Below are 18,772 nucleotides of genomic sequence, written 5' to 3' on the forward strand. Positions count from 1 at the left end.
TTCAACACAGCCTGAATTGCCTAAAATGGAGGAAAATGTTTTAGTGCTTGAAATAATAATTCAAGAGTAGATCTCATGGGGAATCTACAGTGGAGCACACGTCTGCGGCTGCTGTTGTTTTGTCTGTTAGGAGGATGCAGATGCAGTTTCACATGTGTTTTTTGGTGAACCCTGGAGGAACAACGATTACGTATGAAGTGTCAAACTGTGTTTACCCTTACACTCAAACTGTCGTCAATATCATTATTGGAGAAATATGTTTGTAAGTACTTGACATTTACATATTAACTTTAAAGATGAGGTTATCCAATCTTTGACTTCTCACCAGATAAAACAAAGAGGATTCTGAATTAATTTTTTCATAACTCCATATATTTTATAAAAAAGTTCAAACAAGTACATTACACAAAACAATGTCCAAAGCATTTATAACATGTGACAAATTACTAATCAAATGATTGAAAACAGTAACTGACGACAAGGAATCAAGCTCTACTGGTTCTCTTGTCACGGGTATATTTACTGTCACAATCAACTTAATCAAGTTACAACTACATCTGAACTTTACATCTGACCCGTGAAGAAAATCAAATCCTGCCATAAGCAACATCTTGGAACATTTTGCCTGCAGCTTATAAGTAGGAAAATGTTTTCTAAACAGACTCTGGCCTGTAAATGAGAAAGTTTAGTTTCCTCCAGTGCGCAGTTTGCATATCTTAGATAAAAATAATCTACGCAGATCTCCAAGATTCATGTGAGCACATTAATACATTTTCTGGACGTGAAAACAGTGCAAAGCGTCTCCATGCAGTGAAATGTATAAAATCGCTGCAGAACTAACAACAAATGAAAAGTGGAAATTTCATACTATGCTGATGATACTGCTCTTTTTATTTACTGGACTTGAGCTGCTGGGTTTAAAACGCATTGATGGTACCATCATTTGACTTAATTAACCTACTTAGTATTGATTCATTGTAAGCAGGGATAAAAAAAAAAAGTCCTTGTGGAAAATATCCTTGATTGTGGGACAAGGGAACAATACGCTACATGTCTTCATGAAACCCACATATAGTTTCCTGTGTGCTGTAGAGCTTCATTGTTTTGCAATAAACAATTAAAAAGCCATCGTGTTGCACTGAAAGACATGTTGCTTTGTTATGATGAACAGGGCACTGTGGTTCATGTTCTCAATCCAACACACATCCTCTTGCTGCATTGAAAACCAAATGTGTATTAATCCACAGGTAAAACTAGTCCCCAAAAAATGCACTTGTATACTGTGCATTTCTGCATCTACGGTGCGCAAATTACTAGTTAGTGAATGTTATATTCATTAGCTTTATTAATTAGCTATGTGCGTTTTTTATTTATTAGTTAATCATTTATACCGCACTCGTCATGTGATCTGTGTCTCAGTGCTCTGGTTCAAAATGGTCGCCGACACAGGGTCTTCAGGTGGCGCTCTGCTCCTCTGTCACGCGGTTGGAACAGTAGTCCTGAATACCTGGCAGACGAGAAAGGAGAGGAGAGCAATTAGTCTGACGATGATGATAGTTTTGATGGACTTGATGATTTTGCAAGGATACAAACATCTCTGTTATTAAGGGTGGGTGGGTGTGGGTGTGGGTGTGTGTGTGTGTATTTGCTTGTTATTAATTGCCTGAATGGCCCCGAGTGAACTGGTGATCACACAAAACACGTTTGATTCCTCATCGTTCATCTCATGATGAAAGTATGATTATTGAATCCCCCTCTTCCCCTTTAGTAGACTATTTCCCATTTGTAATACGACCACTTCTTCTTTCGTTCCATTTAATCAGGAATTGGAACATCAAGTAAACCATGTAGTCATCAAAAAACAATGAGGGACTTCACTGGAAGCCAGAATACGTTTGTGTATGTGCGTCGAACTTCTTCACACAGGAATGCAACCCAATCCACAATGATGTGAGGTGCCAAAACAGAGCCTGGGGATGCTTGCATACACATTCCTGGAAACACTCACTCTGCACGATACTCTGGTAGACTTTAGCAGCAGGAGAGTCCGGTACCTCACTGAGGAAAGACTTGCCCTCGTCACAACTTCGTGCAATCCTCGGGTCCAGAGGCACCTTTCCTAACAGAGGCAGATTTAGATCTGCACACATTCGCTCAGCACCCCCGCTGGTGGGAGGGAAGATCTGCGATGTGTTCTACAAGAGAGATAAAGAAAAATCTAACATATGTATGCATTTTCTGATTCTAAGGACTATAAATTACATAGGATCCGTTCTACATCGAGCTTAAGAAAGGAAAAGTGTAAAACAGCAGCAAGTTAAACCATGGTCATAGATGATAAAAAGATCTGTACATCTCACGACAGCCTTGTCCTGTCACACCCGCCACAGTTCCATCACTATAATTCAATAATATTTTCAAACTCCAATTACCAACATCTACTGCTTTTTTTTAAATATTTTAGGCATGTTATGCCATCTTGGACAGTGCATAGTAGGGACTGGAAGGAAAGAAGGGGAGAGGCCAGATTCCAACCCAGGCTGGGCGCTACGGACTCGAGGTACACCCTCAAACAGGTGATCTACTTTTCTAAAAGTTCAGAGGGATGGAGGCCGATCCAGAGGCCTCCCACCAAGAATGCCATCTTAGGGGACAAAAATATTGAGAAGTGTAAACAGAACCAACAGGAAGAGTTATAGAAAGGCACAGACCTTGGTTTATTTGTGTGTTTACATCTGGGTGAGGGTGCAAACACCCATTGTGTGGCTTTTTGGTGAGAACCCTTGCAGTCTGTGTGACAACAGAGCACATCTTCACAGTGTTAGCTTGTGTTTTAACCTAAATCAGACCGCAAGGAAAATACTTCTAAACATCCTGGCAGCACAAAACATAAATATGTAGCATTAAAGAAGATGATTTGGATGGCAGAGCCTGGGTTAGGGGTTAAAATCTTTGCTGTATATGTCGCTGCCAATTTCTTACAGATGCACCTGAGCTCTGCTCTCTACATGGTTGCTTCCTGCAGCTTTAAAAAGGTAATCAGACAGACACTGCTAACTGGGACGAAATCTGGTGCATCTAGTTGATTATCGTCATGTCTGATTATGTTTGTGGACTTGTCTGGTGTCTGTCCGCTTCACCGTGCATGTGCATCTGTTAATGACCTTGCATTTAGGACAGACAAATCCACTCATGTTTTCCACCACTCCGATGATTGGCAGATTGACCTTCTGACAGAACCGGATTTCCTTCCTCACGTCCTGCAACGACACCTCCTACAAAGAGAAATGCAAAAAAATAGAAAGACAGAAAGGCAAAGAGAGAGAGAGAGAGGATAGGGCAGAAGGCCGATAGACAGGGAGGAAACAAAGGCGGTGGGAGAGCAAAGAGAAAGGATTGGTTTAAATTGTTCTCTCTTCCCTCCAGACTGTTATCATGGTTACCTTGAGAGAAAACAGTTGTACCAGATAAACTGAGCAGCTAAACAACATGTTTACACGTGTTGCTTGAGTGGGAACACAAGTCAAGAGCTTGACAACTTGCCTCTCAAAGTTAAACGGACTGTCCTCTTTGCTCAAGTAATTCCTACCTCTGGTGGTTAGTTTTGGTTAAGTGAGAGCTGAAGGAACGAGGAAGTGATTCTGCCACTGTCTGACCTCATCATTCCTGGGCTAATTTAAGTATCAGGAAATGTTTGCTCTGATAAAGTCTTTCACTAAGTGCTTTGGCACCAGACTTATGGCGACTTACTGCATGTGTCCTTATTATAAAAATCAGCCAGAAGTCAACTAAAGTCACACAGTAGTGTGTGTACTGTTCATAATACATAGTTTGTATTTATGTTTTAAAAGAGAATGGCTGTAAATGCAGTTTCTTGTTTCTTCTCCCCGGCTGTTTTTTAAGCAACGTTTTACTACCCTTTTACTGTGTGTAAACAAATACCTAATAAACATGCTGTCTTATAGCTTTATGGTGCAGTCCCAACGTGGTCACTGTAGCCTAGTCTTTTCATGGGTTTATGATATTACAGCATCTTCTGTTGGTTGCTTTATGATCACTGCAGTCTTGCAAGCAGTTTTTCTCAAATAACACTGTAAAAAAAAAAAGTGAGAGCTACACAACAGCTACACGATTATGGCTTAAATGACACACCGGGATTACTTTACTGCTAACCATTCTCCTGTGAACTATTTTGCGATAACAAAATGAATCTAGTGGGAACGTAATGCCAGCTGCACAACATAAATTACTTCTTCAGCGTCTCAAACAGGACTTTGAAATCACATGCATTCTATCGCAACATATTCACGGTTATGTTTTGCTTCTCACTTAAGTATTGACACATGAGGATATATGCATTTAGTGATAACCCATTTTATTGAACCCGCTGTCTCTTGACCTCCACGTACGTTCATTTCACAGAATTACTTTCGATAACCTCCAACAATGCGTGGTGAATTACCGAATTTAGCTGTGGGTTGAACATGTAGGTGGTTGCAGCAGCAATGGAGTGGGGGTTATTTCCAGTTGAGATAAAGTCAGTTCCCACCTCTTATCACTCTCTAAGTCACTTAAACGGATCACGGAGGTGATTCCTTTCTTTTGTGGTTTTCTTCCTTTGTGACAGCTAAATATTCTAGACTATAATTCTAGACAGAAGGTTTTTCTTTTGAGACATTACAAAACAAACCCTGTTTGACAAGAGGCGGAGTTAGCAATGTCCCCATGGAGAAAGGCAAAGCAGTTCTAGTAATGTTGCATTTTGAGTAAGTGATTGCATGGTCTCGCTTTTTAGCCGGTTTGCAGCTCTCTACTCTAATATCGTTGAAGCTTTTAGTATTACTGTCACTATCATTATTATTCACTAGATGAAAACCACCGGCTGAACGAACAACTGCAGGTGGCTGAAATTCATTCTGGGAAACAGAGAAAACCACCAACTGAAGTACAAGTAGTTAAATTAGGTAGACACAGGCGATAATTGAGGGCGGAATTTCCCTTTACAGTTGGTGTTTTTAGTAATTATAGTTAGTGTGGTAATTTTCTAGGTTATGTTTGAGCATGTGTGTGTGCTACCTGCGGCGTGGTGATGATGACGGCTCCATCGACATGGGTGGAGCTTAGGTACTGGACGATCGACAGGTGTTCGTCAGATGTGCCAGGGGGCGTGTCCACGACGAGGTAATCCAGATCCCCCCAGTCAACGTCCCTCAAAAACTGCTTGATCATCCCTGATTGCAGTCAGACACCACGCAGGTTATAGTGGTATGCCATTTGCAAAATGCTAAATCAATTTCACACACGCGCGTGCAAACAATACCATTCTTCTTGGGTCCTCGCCAGATCACAGCGTCGTCGGGGCTGCTGAGCAGGAAGCCGATGGACATGACAGCCAGGTTTTCCTCCACATACTGCAACATACCCATTTATGACAGATGTGATTTCATCAAAGAAAGACGCATTAAGAGATAATGATCAGCACTGCTTGAATTGACTCACCACAGGAGACCAGCCTGAGCCACTCTGGTGAACCTGTGCACAAGAGAACAGATTACAGATCTACTGTGAAGTCGAGGCTTAAAATGGTTGAAGTGAAAGCAAAAATTACTGTTTCCTTAAGTTGATGGCTGCATCCAAGATCCATGTGTTGATTTTTAATATTTAAATGTTATTATGTGTGGTACTATTATAAGTCATGTATGTTCTGCCCAAAAACTCACCTGTTCTCCCTCTAAGCCCATGATCCTAGGAAGGGATGGACCACAGATATCTACATCCAGCAGGGCAACCTAAAAACAGACAAGGCAAAAAACAAACTCTTTACTGTGCAGTATAGTGGAGTGTGCCATTATACAACAAGCTTTTTATGCCCCAAAACAGCCAAGACCAGTCAGGGCTATGGTTTACAGTAAGCCGTTCACATAAAAAAAATGAACAAAATGGTGCTTAGCTTTAGAACAGGGTTAGCGGAACTAGAACTTTAAAATGCAGCAGCGTAGTGGACCCACGAGCAGTGTCACAGATGAACTGGACCACAGTGTCATCGTGTGGTCTCCCACACGATGGGAGCATTGGTTCAGTTAATCTTCACGTCCTCTGTTAAACCATATTTACAGTGACCTCTAGTGGTGTTCAGTTGATTCCACAGGACACAGACACAGGGTTTACAGGTGCTGGTCATATAATTAGAATATCATGAAAAAGTTGATTGTGTAGCCTACAGAATTAGACTGAGAGACCATTTAAAGGCCTTTGCAGGTGTTTTGAGTTAATTAGCTGATTAGAGTGTGGCACCAGGTGTCTTCAATATTGAACCTTTCCACAATATTCTAATTTTCTGAGACACTGAATTTGGGTTTTTCATTAGTTGTCAGTTATAATCATCAAAATTAAAAGAAATAAACACTTGAAATACATCAGTCTGTGTGTAATGAATGAATATAATATACAAATTTCTTTTTGAATGGCATTACTGAAATAAATCAACATTTTCATGATATTCTAATTATATGACCAGCACCTGTAAACTGAATCTCAGGTACAGTGTAAACCTCAGCTTCAAAGCGGTTGAGCAATGGCAACATTTTGTTCCAGACAACATAGGTTTAAACTTATTTCAGCCCTTAAAGGATAACTCCAGTGTTTTTAATCCTGGTCCTTATTTATACACATATTGTGTTAGCAGGTACAAAAACTTTTGGAATTGGATCAGTGGATCATCTCTGCTGGCCGGCAAGAATGGGTAATGACCAAGATATAATGGTTGTAATGTAATCCTATAAGGAAATTACGCCAGGTCAACCTACACCCACTAAAAGTATTTGTTTTTGCCACTGACAGGCTGTGTCTGACAACACTACAGAGAGGATCCCTAAACCTATAAGATCCTTTTTATTTAACTAGAAACAGACGTTATATCACTCAGTTCATAGCAACCAGACTGGACCTACTTTAAAAATACTGGAGTTTTCCTTTAAAAGGGAAACTGTCATGCAGTTCCCCTTCTCTCTTTGTCCCAGAAGACTTTATGCGATGGGATGACTTCATACGGTGAGAAGCAAAATGAAAAGCGAAATGTCACCTCCTTTGTAGCGTCGCTTGCCAGGGCGTGAGCCAGGTGAGCGCTGAAGGTGCTTTTCCCTACTCCTCCTTTTCCAGACAGCACGAGGATCTTGTGCTTGACTGTTGACAGCTTCGCTCCTATCTCTGCTATGGCTGGAGACGAGACAGGGCGAGGAAATGAAGTAGCGGCAGCAGCACAAGACTCTCAAATGAGACGAAACAAGGGTCCACTGAAATATTGGTCATTTTACAGCCACAGCTTGACCTTTATACTTTCAGTCCACCAGTAAACCCCACAGCCTTACCTGGGTCGGGGGCCTTGGTGGCTCCAGAAGCACACAGTTTCTGGTTGGGACAGCCCTGACATGACGACGCCTTCCCTGCTTTCTCACTTTTTGTACCCGGGCAGTCTGAAAAGGAGGAAACAGAGACAGTCACCAGTGTGCTGGCTGTGTCAGATCATCGTAAACTAATCAGGTCGCTGAGGTTAAGGTGAAGTATATGATTGATCAGTATATTTTTTTTAATCTTTCCAACCCCACTGCATGTTATTATATATAACACTTGCTTTCCACGGGACCTTCTATTCATTTCTAGTGGAGATACTGGAGTTTCCTTTTGAAGGAAATGCGCAGCCATAAAAACATAAAAGTCTTGGGTTTGAATATTTCACACACATTTCACTCACGCAGCTCTCTCCAGAAGCTAAAACTGGGAATTACAGGTAACCAGGTGTTTAGGGGCTCTGGGATGAAGAACGCATGGCTTCTTCTATCAACTTTACATTCTGGTATATTGCAGAATGATGTGAATAATGTGGTGCGTTATCAGGAAATAACAGAGCGACTGTTTCCCACACCGAGAATGAACCGTGTCACAGTGACACAGCAACATTTCATGGAGCCGTGTGGCTGTTTCATGAAGCAAATACATCTTGTTCTGTTTAAGTAGCCTCATGTATTTATCATAAACAGCTGACGCGGATATAAAAACACTGACAGCTAAGTTGACAGGGATATTACAGATGTGTCGTTGCTAACAGCAAGAGGGGACGTTTGTTTTAAACACACGTCGACCTTAAGGTAAAGACAGTGTTACAAAAAGCCAAAACGCGAAACAACTAAGTTATATTGAGAGCAAAACTCGGGGAAAGAAATAAGTTGAAAAAAAAACTCACGTTCAGGTGCGTTATCTGGTACGTCTGCCATCTTTGCGAGTGTCCTCCCGTAATACTCTTCCCCCTTCAAAGGTTCCGCATACGCACAACGTGAAACCTCCACCTTCCGTCGCGCAGTGTGTCAGCTACTGCCTTTTTGGTTTAAGAGTCACAATAATACCATACAGTGATTTTCAGCTGAAAACGGCAACAACAACCAAAAACAGTACATTAATAGACATTATTGTACGTTGGCAGGGTCCTTCCTTGGAAGTTCCAGGCAGACAAATATTTCTTTTGTCTTTTACCAAGCCAAGGTGCTGTACCAAACAAGATCAGATGATGAGCTAAAATTGTGCTACTGCTACTTTCTTCACAACCTTTTTGGGAAAGCGATATTTTTTATATATATTTATTTATATTTAAGCAATATTTACATGTTAATGGATTTAAGTATGTAACACATAATGAGGCTGAGCAGGTGATTCTGCAGGGCCTTTAAGTGCAATCATTAGCAGCATCCTTAGGAAGCATCAACACCACAATAAGTCACACCATACTGCTGTGTGAACAATCTATATATACAGAGGTAACTGGTTATTCACAATGATGCTTTTTTTTTTTTTTTTTTTTTAAAAGCTACACACAGCATCTTTTGTTTTCCACCTCTGTAACCCTTTCTAACTTGGGGAACACATGTGTGTGTGTGTTTTGCTCATATTGTTATGTGGTTTGTAGTCCTCAGTTGTTTCTGTTCAAAAAAATGTACACTTTGTGACCAAGCTGTTTTATTGGTTCACTGGCATTAGTCATTAGAGGGAGAAGGCGATTGGTCGACAGATTAGCATTTGTCCGGCTTTGCAATCAAAGAACAATTGAGAAGGGGAAATGTGCAGTGTGTATGTGTGTGCATGTGTGTATGTATAATGTGTGTGAGCTAAACATTATTAGAATGTGTGAGTGTCTTTAGGTATCTATGTCACTATGTGTGTTATATATCTACACACACACACACATTTGTTTTTTCCACAGGTAAGTTTGTGTGTTTAAGTGTGTTCTTGCCTGAGTACGCCTCTCTGGATGATTGTGTCTGCCTTCCCCTCCCCCAATTGTTTGCCCTGTCGAGAGTGTGTAATGTGATATTTTCTTTGTGTTGGCCCATCTATCTGTAACTGACAAACCTATTTACACAAACCAATAACCTGCAGGATATTTTCACTGCTCACCACTGCTTTCGTGTGCATAGTAGGTTGTTAACCAACAGTTGGACAGAACATGCAACACAGGATGCATACAAAAAAAAACTGGACCTGGACATCAAATGGGATTGTAAGATTGTAAATGACATTAAAAAAACAAAGGAAATATAGATTAGATAGACTTACATCAGGGAAGTAGCTTTTATAAAATGTGTCTGGTGTGCCATGGTTGTGCAATACTTGTCCTGTATATGTAGATACACATGAGGCATAAATGGAGATAGAAGGACAAAAAGTGAGAAAAGTCCTTCAGTGACAAAAAATGTTGGGAGAAAGATGAAAAATAGACACCAAAAGAGAGTTAGGGAAAGACGTTGAGACAGTCACAAACACACAGAGTGAGCGAGGGGTGCAGCGCAGGCAGGGAGAGCAAAGACAGGGGTGTCATTAGGCGTGCAATTCATCCCTTGAGGCTACCTGAAAGCAGAAGGAGAGTAAAACAACAGTAGGCTAAAGCTGGAGACTAATAGTTTGTGAAGCAGCTGTAGTATCCGTCCTCTTTCCCCTTCGCCGTTCCTCCCATGCCTCTCTACATCCTTCAATGGGAGTGCTAAAAAGGTTGAACTAGCTCTTTAATGGAGGAGGAGGACACTCAGAGCTGTTTATACAGTGGGCAATGCTCGGCTAAGCCTCTCGACATGGAGAAAACAAACTACAGATCATGAACGCAGCTGGAATCAAGCTTTGATGGCAATACGGCTGATGGTGGCATTCACTACCAATGTGTATATAAAGTACATGTGTATGTTAGATATGTCCAGCATATTTGTAGTATACAAGAACAAAGATCATAAATAAATGACCAAAATTAGGAAAAAAGTCACTAGTTTTAAAGAAACTAGAGTTTCCTTTAGAACCAGTCAGTGTTTGAAATGTGCCGACCCTGAGTAATGATGTTTAAACACACACATTTTGGGAAATGGGACATTAATTTGCTTTCTGGCAGAGAGGTAGATAAGAACATCAATACCACTCTCATGTGTGTATGTAAATATAGAGACTGGAAACAGTGGCTCTGTTCAAAGATAACCTACCAACTCACAAGTTCATCTTTTTTTTTTTTTGTTTTTACAAAATCCACTTTTTACAGGAGGTTCATTACTGGACTATTTCTTATTTGGAAGCAGTAACTTCTCTCAGTCTCCACTCGTTACTTGGCAACTGCTCGGATTCAGCAAATCAAGCAAGTCCCCGGTCACCCTGTTCCCAATCTTTATGCTAAGCTAAGCTAAGGGGCCTTTAATTTATCATTTATCATTTATCATCAACTTTAAACTTATCATTTAACAAGAAAATTTCCCAAAAAGTCGAATAACAGGATGCTCTATTTTACAGCCGCTCAATGCCTTATCCTGAGGGGGGATATGAATGACTGTAGAAAAATTTCATAGCAATTTTATGATGCACCGACTGGCCAACTGACACTGCCATCCCGGGAGTCATGCCGCTAGCATGTCAAAATTATGTATAGCATTTTTGTTTTTGTTTTATTACAGAAAACAAAAACGTGTGCTCATAATTTAACTGATGTAAATGTTGTGAGTTCCACACACACAAGTTCAGTTGATTAGATAGTTCATCATGAAGTCAGACGCATTCTGTCCATTCAGCAAGTGGTCCACACACACACACACACACACACACACTAATAGAATCAGGTCAGATTTTGGTCACAGAGTTACTCAGCACAAAAGTTAAGCCTTGGCTGCACAAGCAGTCATCACACTGAGAACAATGGCACAACACACACACACACACACACGGTAGCCTTAACAGAACTCACACTTTTTCTGTAAGAATGAACAGAGGGAGTTTTGTGTGTGTGTTTGGGAGAAAGTGTTCGGCGGGACAGGGATGTCACACAACTAAAGAGGAAAGGGGAAGTAAGTTGTTTATGGAAAAAAGTTGGGTGTGACCTAGACAAGCTGTTGTTAACAAACTGTAAGTGAAAAAATTACAGTAGTGTTGGTAGATTCTACTTCACTTCATAAAAACTAATTCAAACTCTTTCTCTTTCTCTCTACATTGGTACATCAGAAGTACAGTAGTGATGGTTTTATCACTGAATCTTTGGTGAGAAATATTTATTGACTGATCCCTGGAACTTAAATCTGTCTACTCAAAAATCCATTAAGACAAAAACTGACATTTGAATTGTTTTAATTCATTTCCCAGCCCTTGCTAACGTGCATAGAGTTATATCACTATGAAGTGCTCATGGTCCATACATCACCCAGGTATCTTAAACATGTGCTACAACATTTTCCATTTGTCGAATAATGTGCATGTGATTGTAAGTGCAGACATTGTTCCTCACATCCATGGAGAATCTGTGTCCCAGTCCTCCAGGTACACTCCTGCTCTTGCCTAAGGTTATGTTCAGACACAAAATTTCACTCTTGTAAAACATTATGCAATGATTTGCCTTGGCTTGGGTGTTTACCAGGTGAAGTAACTTGAATTTACTCTGCAGTAATATTTTTGTGGAACATCACGTGCCTTTTTGAGACTTCCCCTGAAAAATGAGAGTGATAAGGCTGTTATCATCTATTGATAAGTTTGAATGACTTATTTACGCAGCATTGCCCAGTGGCTGTAGTAATTACAAAGGACTCAAAGAAAAGGATGAAGTAAGGTGAGATACAGTACATCAGACCAGCAATATGCCATCCAAAGTAGGCTCTCATCACCACACCACAAACAATCCCTTGTCCCACGTAGTCGGCAACAACGTGCACTAAAAAAAACCAGTTTAAATGAATAACGCTATGGTGAGGAGCTGCTGTGTGGTTATCCATCAATACATCCAAAAAATCTGTTCCCCCAGCATGTCCTGAAACAGATCCTGATAAAATGGCTTTACGGCTCCAAGCTACATGCTAAGGCTATATTCTCATGTGCCGCTCATTTGCCACTGTGTGAAACCACTCACATGTGTCTTGACCCTTTAAGCTTAGTTTAGCTTATTTTACGAGCGCAAAACAAACAATTTATAACTCCGTGAATTTTATATTAACAGCTGAGGCCTAAAATTAGTGGCAGAAACGCTCGTCAGTCACAGAGCTTTACAGGGGCAGGACAGTGGCAGTGTGCGCTCATCCACTTTGCAGAATCAAGGCGGCTAATAATTACATGAAAATTCATAGCCTCCATTAAACTACATTATGCAAAGGATATGTTGTAGTAGGGCCCGGGGACTTGGAGGGCCACTAACAGTTATTTGTTGGGGCTCATGCTATACTGACTGGGTGAAAATAACTTCTTTCCTAAAACATTAGCTAGGTCAGTTGTCAGTGCACTATTTTTAGACTAGGACTGAAAAGTACAAATTTGTTTACCTGGAGATTAAGTAAAGTAAAATAACATGACATGTCTGGTTACTGATTAAGATTATTTAAGATTTGATTTAATTCTGGTGGTTTTCTATTGGTTTTTTTCTGTATTGCTATTTGACAAGTCTGAGGTGAGTGTCATGTGTTTTCTCCCATTAAGGGCCGGGGAAGTGTTGCAAGGCAAAATTCCTGAACGTAGGGTGGAGTGGTCTGATGGGTCCAAAATGGGACTCCCAGGGGTATGTGCCCCCTAATCCCCCCTGTACCTAAACCTAACCAAACATTAACTATAGAGTTATGAGGCCTTAACAGATCAGAAAACAATGTCTTTTTTTGGCTTAGTAATGAGGAGCTGTTTGGCTTCCTCCGTCTTTTTTTTCCTCTTTCCTCTCGCTCTTATGAAATTCTCAGCTGCTACGGTCATGCCAGGTCATCCCCTTGGAGACTATTTTAACTGTTTTAACTACACGTTTTTGGCTGACACTCTAATACTGGCTGACACTCTAGCGTCTAACCACATGATATGTGTGTGTCTGGTCCGGAGAGAGTGACAAAGATTTAGATCAAGTTTAAAATAAAGTTAAATAAACTGCAAGCAGTTTACCTGTTTTATGAGAGAGTGTGAGAGAGACTTATTAAGAGTTCTCTTTCACCTCAGTAACATGAATGTTTGTTACGCAGGCCACACCTAACAAAAATGCAAAGTAACACACACCCACATGCATTAAACAGGACTATGCAAAATCATTGCATACCTTCATATGGAACATGTTGCATGCGTACATGTTCATGCTTTTGTGTGTGGACACACCCTGAGTGATAACAGTGTTATCCTATGTAAATCTCAATTAGTCACCCATCCAGCTCATACTCAAGATTGTTTTACTTATTGCTGCTTATTTTTTCCTAGAAAAGGGTTAGATGAGCAGACCCACTGGAGGTGCACACAGACAGAAGTGACACGTTTCTGGATATACTGGAAAATGTCATAAATCTGGCTCTCAGATGAGACTAGCAGTTAGCAGCTAAAAGATGGGTCACACTCACAGCGTTCTGACAGTATGATCACAGATAATGAAAAGTAAAGAAGAGGAATACACTTATTAATAATTTAATTTGCAAAGATCACTAATCACTAAAAAAAATAAATCACAAATTAATAAATATATTTCTTTGTTTGTTCTACATGCGCCCAGCCAAGAAGTACCCATAACCCCTTCTGACACAAAAACAAAACATAATGAGCTAATTAATGAGCTTCAGAGGTGCTGGTAGATGGATTTTGTTACTGTTGGACAGAGCCATGGTATCATCATCATCATCTTCTCATCTAACGCTGAACTATATTTCTATTTCAAATGCCACATCCCTCCAACACATGCCTTCTCTTGACCAAACAGGAGTCATCACAACAGTGGTAAGAGCATGATCCCTCACCGGCTTCCCACATACAACGCACTGCTCCATAAAATCCAGTCTGCTGGCCTACATTTCAATCTACAGGCAAGAAGAAGCTGTAACTCTTCTTGGAAAGCTTTTCCAAATTTAAATAAATAAAATGGAAAACAGTCTGTTAAATGCTTCATGCTGTATCTTTATGATATTGTGCAATACAGTTGAGACAGCACGTGTACACACTGGAAGAGCAATTTCAGATACTACTACAGTTATTCTGGTCAGGCTGCAGCCAAAAAAATCCCAGTCATTAACTCTGTCTTCATGCCTCCATCTCAGCAGACCCGCAACTGGAGCCACTGACCACATACACCACCCTGCTCCCCGGGCCAACCTAATGAACCAGTCTAAAGTCAACCCAGCAACTCTGCATGCTCGATGAATGCGGACTAACATCTGCTCGTAATCCTGACAACACCATCGTGCAAAATAATCGAATGAACCCAGATGTTGGTAAAACATAGGTCAACTTCTGTGAGTAGCACCCACGTTGATGTTGTTTTAACGTAGAGGGCGGTGTCGTGTTTGTGTGTGTGAGTGTGAGATGGCGGTGTGTCTGTGTGGGGATAGTATCCTCACTTGACTTCTGACCTACCAAAACCCTCACACTTTGAACAGCCTCCATCACAATGCTGAAGGCATGAATGCATGTTTACATGTGAACACACACACACACTCACACACACAGTCTGGAGATGTCAGAGGTCAGCAGAGAGAAGAAGTCATATATAGGCTGATGGGAGGCCAAGTAGTGGCCTTGCTCCCTCTCAGCTGTCATGACTCAATGCCTGAACAGAATAGCCCCAGAATAACCATTGTTATCTCTCTGTCTGGGCTTGTCATATGTTTGTGTGTCTGAATTCGACAGTTAGGGGGCAGTTGTGATGACAATGAACACATCTTTGTTCCAAGGAAAGGAAGCCAGTTGTGTGTATCCTCGTGTATTGCAATGTTTATGTAAAGGAAGGAAGATTAGCTAGGCTAGCTGCCTATTTCTGGTCATGCGGTGTTAGACAGAAGTGTTTATACATTCGTACGCGTGCACACACACATCAAACACACACACACACACACACACCCACACACACATCATAAACAAGAGCTGAGCTGCAAGCTATGGCTATTTATTCTTCATTTGTTCAATGTTACCTTTTTCCCTTCAAACTTAAAGGGAGACACGTAACATGACATACGTTTGGGGACATCTCACATTCATGTCAGTATCATAATATGGCATCAGGACTATTCAAACCTGGTACAAGCTCTAGTCATTAGTGATGCTGTAATAAATAAAGAAAAAGAGCACTGGAAAAACTGGACGCATGCGTTTCAATCACTAGCTTTTGGCTTATTTCAAAATAATCCTGTCTTCAAGGAAGTGAATACATTTATTCACAAACTTAATGAATGTCATTTTACTGTCAGCTTTTCTAATGGTTGGAGATTAGACTTACAACCATTCCATTGCTCTAATATATATACATTTTTTGTTTTCTATTGGCATGAACAATTAAAATACGTTGATTAAGACACAGACAAGGCAACAATCTACGTCTATTTGGCACAGATTGACACACACTGCGTCCAGAGTGTGCACAAGGCTGTATCTGTGCATGTGTGCATTTCTTTTGTAGGTGTGTCTGTGTTTTGAGTGTCCATCAACTGAGAGAGAAAGCACCGACAAACCATGTTGACTGTGTAAATTATAGATCCAAATGTCGGTCGTCTTATCAGTGTTGCACTTGTGCCAGTGGTCATTTCCTTGTTGACTTATGGGGATTGGGTGGCGGTGCCCTAAATCTTTACAGGCACTCCCACTTTCTTTTCTCTATTGTCAGTGTTCGGCTTGATTCCCGTGTGCCTCTGTCGGCTCCCTCTCTGTCCGACATTGTCTCATGTGGCCCGGTGCTTAAGCAAATGAATGAAAATCTGAGGATGCAAATGCAATGGAAAGTAGCGTGTGTTTGTGTGACTGTGTGTGTGTGATCTTTTATCTTTGCCAGACTGGTCTGGAGAGAGTGGTGGCGAAAGACAGGGAAAGGGAAGGTGTAGGCAAAAGTGGTGAGAGGGGTGTAGCTGGCAATTTTGTACTCCTTTCTGTTTGTTCATTAGAACATTGTGTCTTCCCCCAGGCTGTTGATACAAATACAGATGTTACTTAGTGAAATAAGATAAGTATCTCCTCAACTATTTTCTTTTTGTCTTTCTGAGACTATTTCCACTGTAGCACACATCTTCAGCTTTTTATTTTAGCCAGCAATCCACACTTAGTTGGTAGTTTTTACCACCAAAATAGCATCTAGTTGCTTTGTCATGCACAGGGAAAACACTCTCGTATGACCCCCCCCCATTAAAGAAGTATTTCACACTTATGCAGCTGTTTGACATGAACAAAAAAAAAAAGTTGCCACAAAAGTGCCTCTATTTCATGTATTGTATGTCACTGTTTATAAAAAAAATCCAAAAGGACTCCTTAAATGGACCAAGAAGAGATTTAACTTTTTAAAGATTATTTTAGGCGTGTCCCAAAATTGTAGATAGTGTTTTCACATTTATCTTCATTGGTGTGAACTTCCCTCCCGCTACCAGAGAAGAGGAAGGGAGGGAGGAGAGAGGTGTAGAAAGCAGTTTGAACCAGCACGGTTCCACAATCAAATCTCTCTGACTTAATCACTATCTCTGTTTCTTTCTCTCTGTATTATTTTTCTGTATGTTTTCTTCCTCACCAGTAATTTTACTTCCATCTTCCTCTACGTTCTACTGCATGTCTTTGTGTAGTTCTTTTTCCCTGTCGTGTTCAATCTGTCTCCTGCTGATTGCCCACAGTAGCAGGCCTCCACGGAGCGAACATGGACACACACACACACACACACACACACACACACACACACACACACACACACACACACACACACAGACACACATACATGCTATGAGAAACAGGAACATGGGAGGTGGGGGTGCTTCCTGTCTGGCTGTGGACCTGTGAGAGTGTGCTCTTACGTGAGTGAGTATATGTGTGTGTGTGTGTGTGTGTGTGTGTGTCTGGCATACATCCAGGCGGTAGAAGTGCAGGGGAAGGAGAGATGATGGGGAGATTTTAGTTTAAATGGTCACACAAGAGGCACTGCCGTAGATGAAAGCAGCTAACACACAGCAGAAGGCTTCTGTTATTGTGTGTATGACATATTATGAAAACAGATTTCTTTTACATTTTTGAAACTCTGGAGGAGTTCCAACTCAAAGCCAAGAAAATATCCATAATGTCTTGAATGTGCATGTTACGTATACATATATATTTTTAAACGAGCGACATTTCACTTATTATTTACATGACATGTCAGATTTAATACTTTTTACATCCTTGCGGCACTACAGGAGGAACTGTAAACAATTGCACTAACGCAGGACACATGAACGAAGGGCAAGAGTTGTCCCAGCATGTGCCTCTCACGCATCACCTTCACAGTCGAGTCCACCCAGACCTCTGCATCTGATCGTCTGAAAAAGAAATACCAGGCGACGTTTGAGAAATCAACAAGGTCTAGCAAGTGCTTACTACTGTAAGAAATATCTAAGTAGGAATTCGCTCTTCAGAAAAGCCTGTGCTTATCGCTGTTACTTGAATGCGATACACAAGAGGCACACACTGAGGCTGGGGTAAGAGGAATGCCTGGAGCAGCCAACAATCATATTGCATCATTTTCTAGAGATGTGTTTTTCACACCACTACTTCTAATCTTATAATTTTATGAATATAATGCATTGCTATAAGCACCCAACTTTGCTTAAAATACTATTTACTTTAAGTAGTATGATGATAAATATGAGCCATTTTGAATAATAATAAATATTCGGGTTGCAGGACTTACTTGTAATGGAGGATTTTGTTTAATCAAATCAAGGTTTTGAATAATTCTTCCATCTCTGACAATGTTTGGTATGTACATGTAGATTTGCATGTAGATGTACATGCAGTTACTCTTTGCCTCTGGGTCATGTGATATGAAAACGTGGCTAAAACACTGTGTTTCACAATGTGGGTTGGGTCTGCCTTGTTTCTGTGATTGAGATGAGATGTTTTTTTTCCCATTCAGAACATTTTATTTTGTATTTTCCCATCATGAACATATACATTTAAAACAATACATGACCAGCAATACTAAACTGATGTACAGTAGGTGCTGAATTTACAAAACACACTTTTGGAAGAGACACACATAAAGGTACGGAGTGAGAACATGCAGAATATACATGTAGTAATACTTGTACCTATACAGCTTTGTGCTGATGTGTGATTACAATGAAGAAAGTGGAGGATCTCATGGGGGATATGAAACAGACTAAATGGACCACAAGGAAAACATTTCTGAACTTATTTTTGAGATCTGAAATGTTAAATATATGTCACAGCATTATTGACAGTATTGGAATTGTTAAATTGTTTGAAATTTATCTATTAATAACAAAAACAAGTTATTTAAAATCAGCTAGTTGTGTCACAGGTT

The 18,772-nt window shown here is 40.5% G+C and overlaps 1 protein-coding gene across 1 annotated transcript; it reads right to left on the bottom strand.

The window, feature by feature from the left end:
* Window positions 1–350: 350 nt before the first annotated feature.
* nubp1 (nucleotide binding protein 1 (MinD homolog, E. coli)) lies at window positions 351–8,283 on the bottom strand. Its single transcript, XM_070848473.1, has 10 exons — window positions 8,240–8,283; window positions 7,368–7,472; window positions 7,082–7,215; window positions 5,721–5,789; window positions 5,500–5,532; window positions 5,321–5,411; window positions 5,077–5,231; window positions 3,165–3,275; window positions 2,009–2,195; window positions 351–1,507 (listed from the first exon to the last, which is right to left on the bottom strand). The coding sequence occupies exons 1-10, from the start codon at window positions 8,268–8,270 to the stop codon at window positions 1,455–1,457; spliced, it is 969 nt and encodes a 322-aa protein (XP_070704574.1). The 5' UTR covers window positions 8,271–8,283; the 3' UTR covers window positions 351–1,454.
* Window positions 8,284–18,772: the final 10,489 nt, after the last annotated feature.

The sequence above is a fragment of the Pempheris klunzingeri genome, chromosome 17 (genome assembly GCF_042242105.1).
Source record: "Pempheris klunzingeri isolate RE-2024b chromosome 17, fPemKlu1.hap1, whole genome shotgun sequence".
In the NCBI taxonomy this organism is placed as follows: domain Eukaryota; kingdom Metazoa; phylum Chordata; class Actinopteri; order Acropomatiformes; family Pempheridae; genus Pempheris; species Pempheris klunzingeri.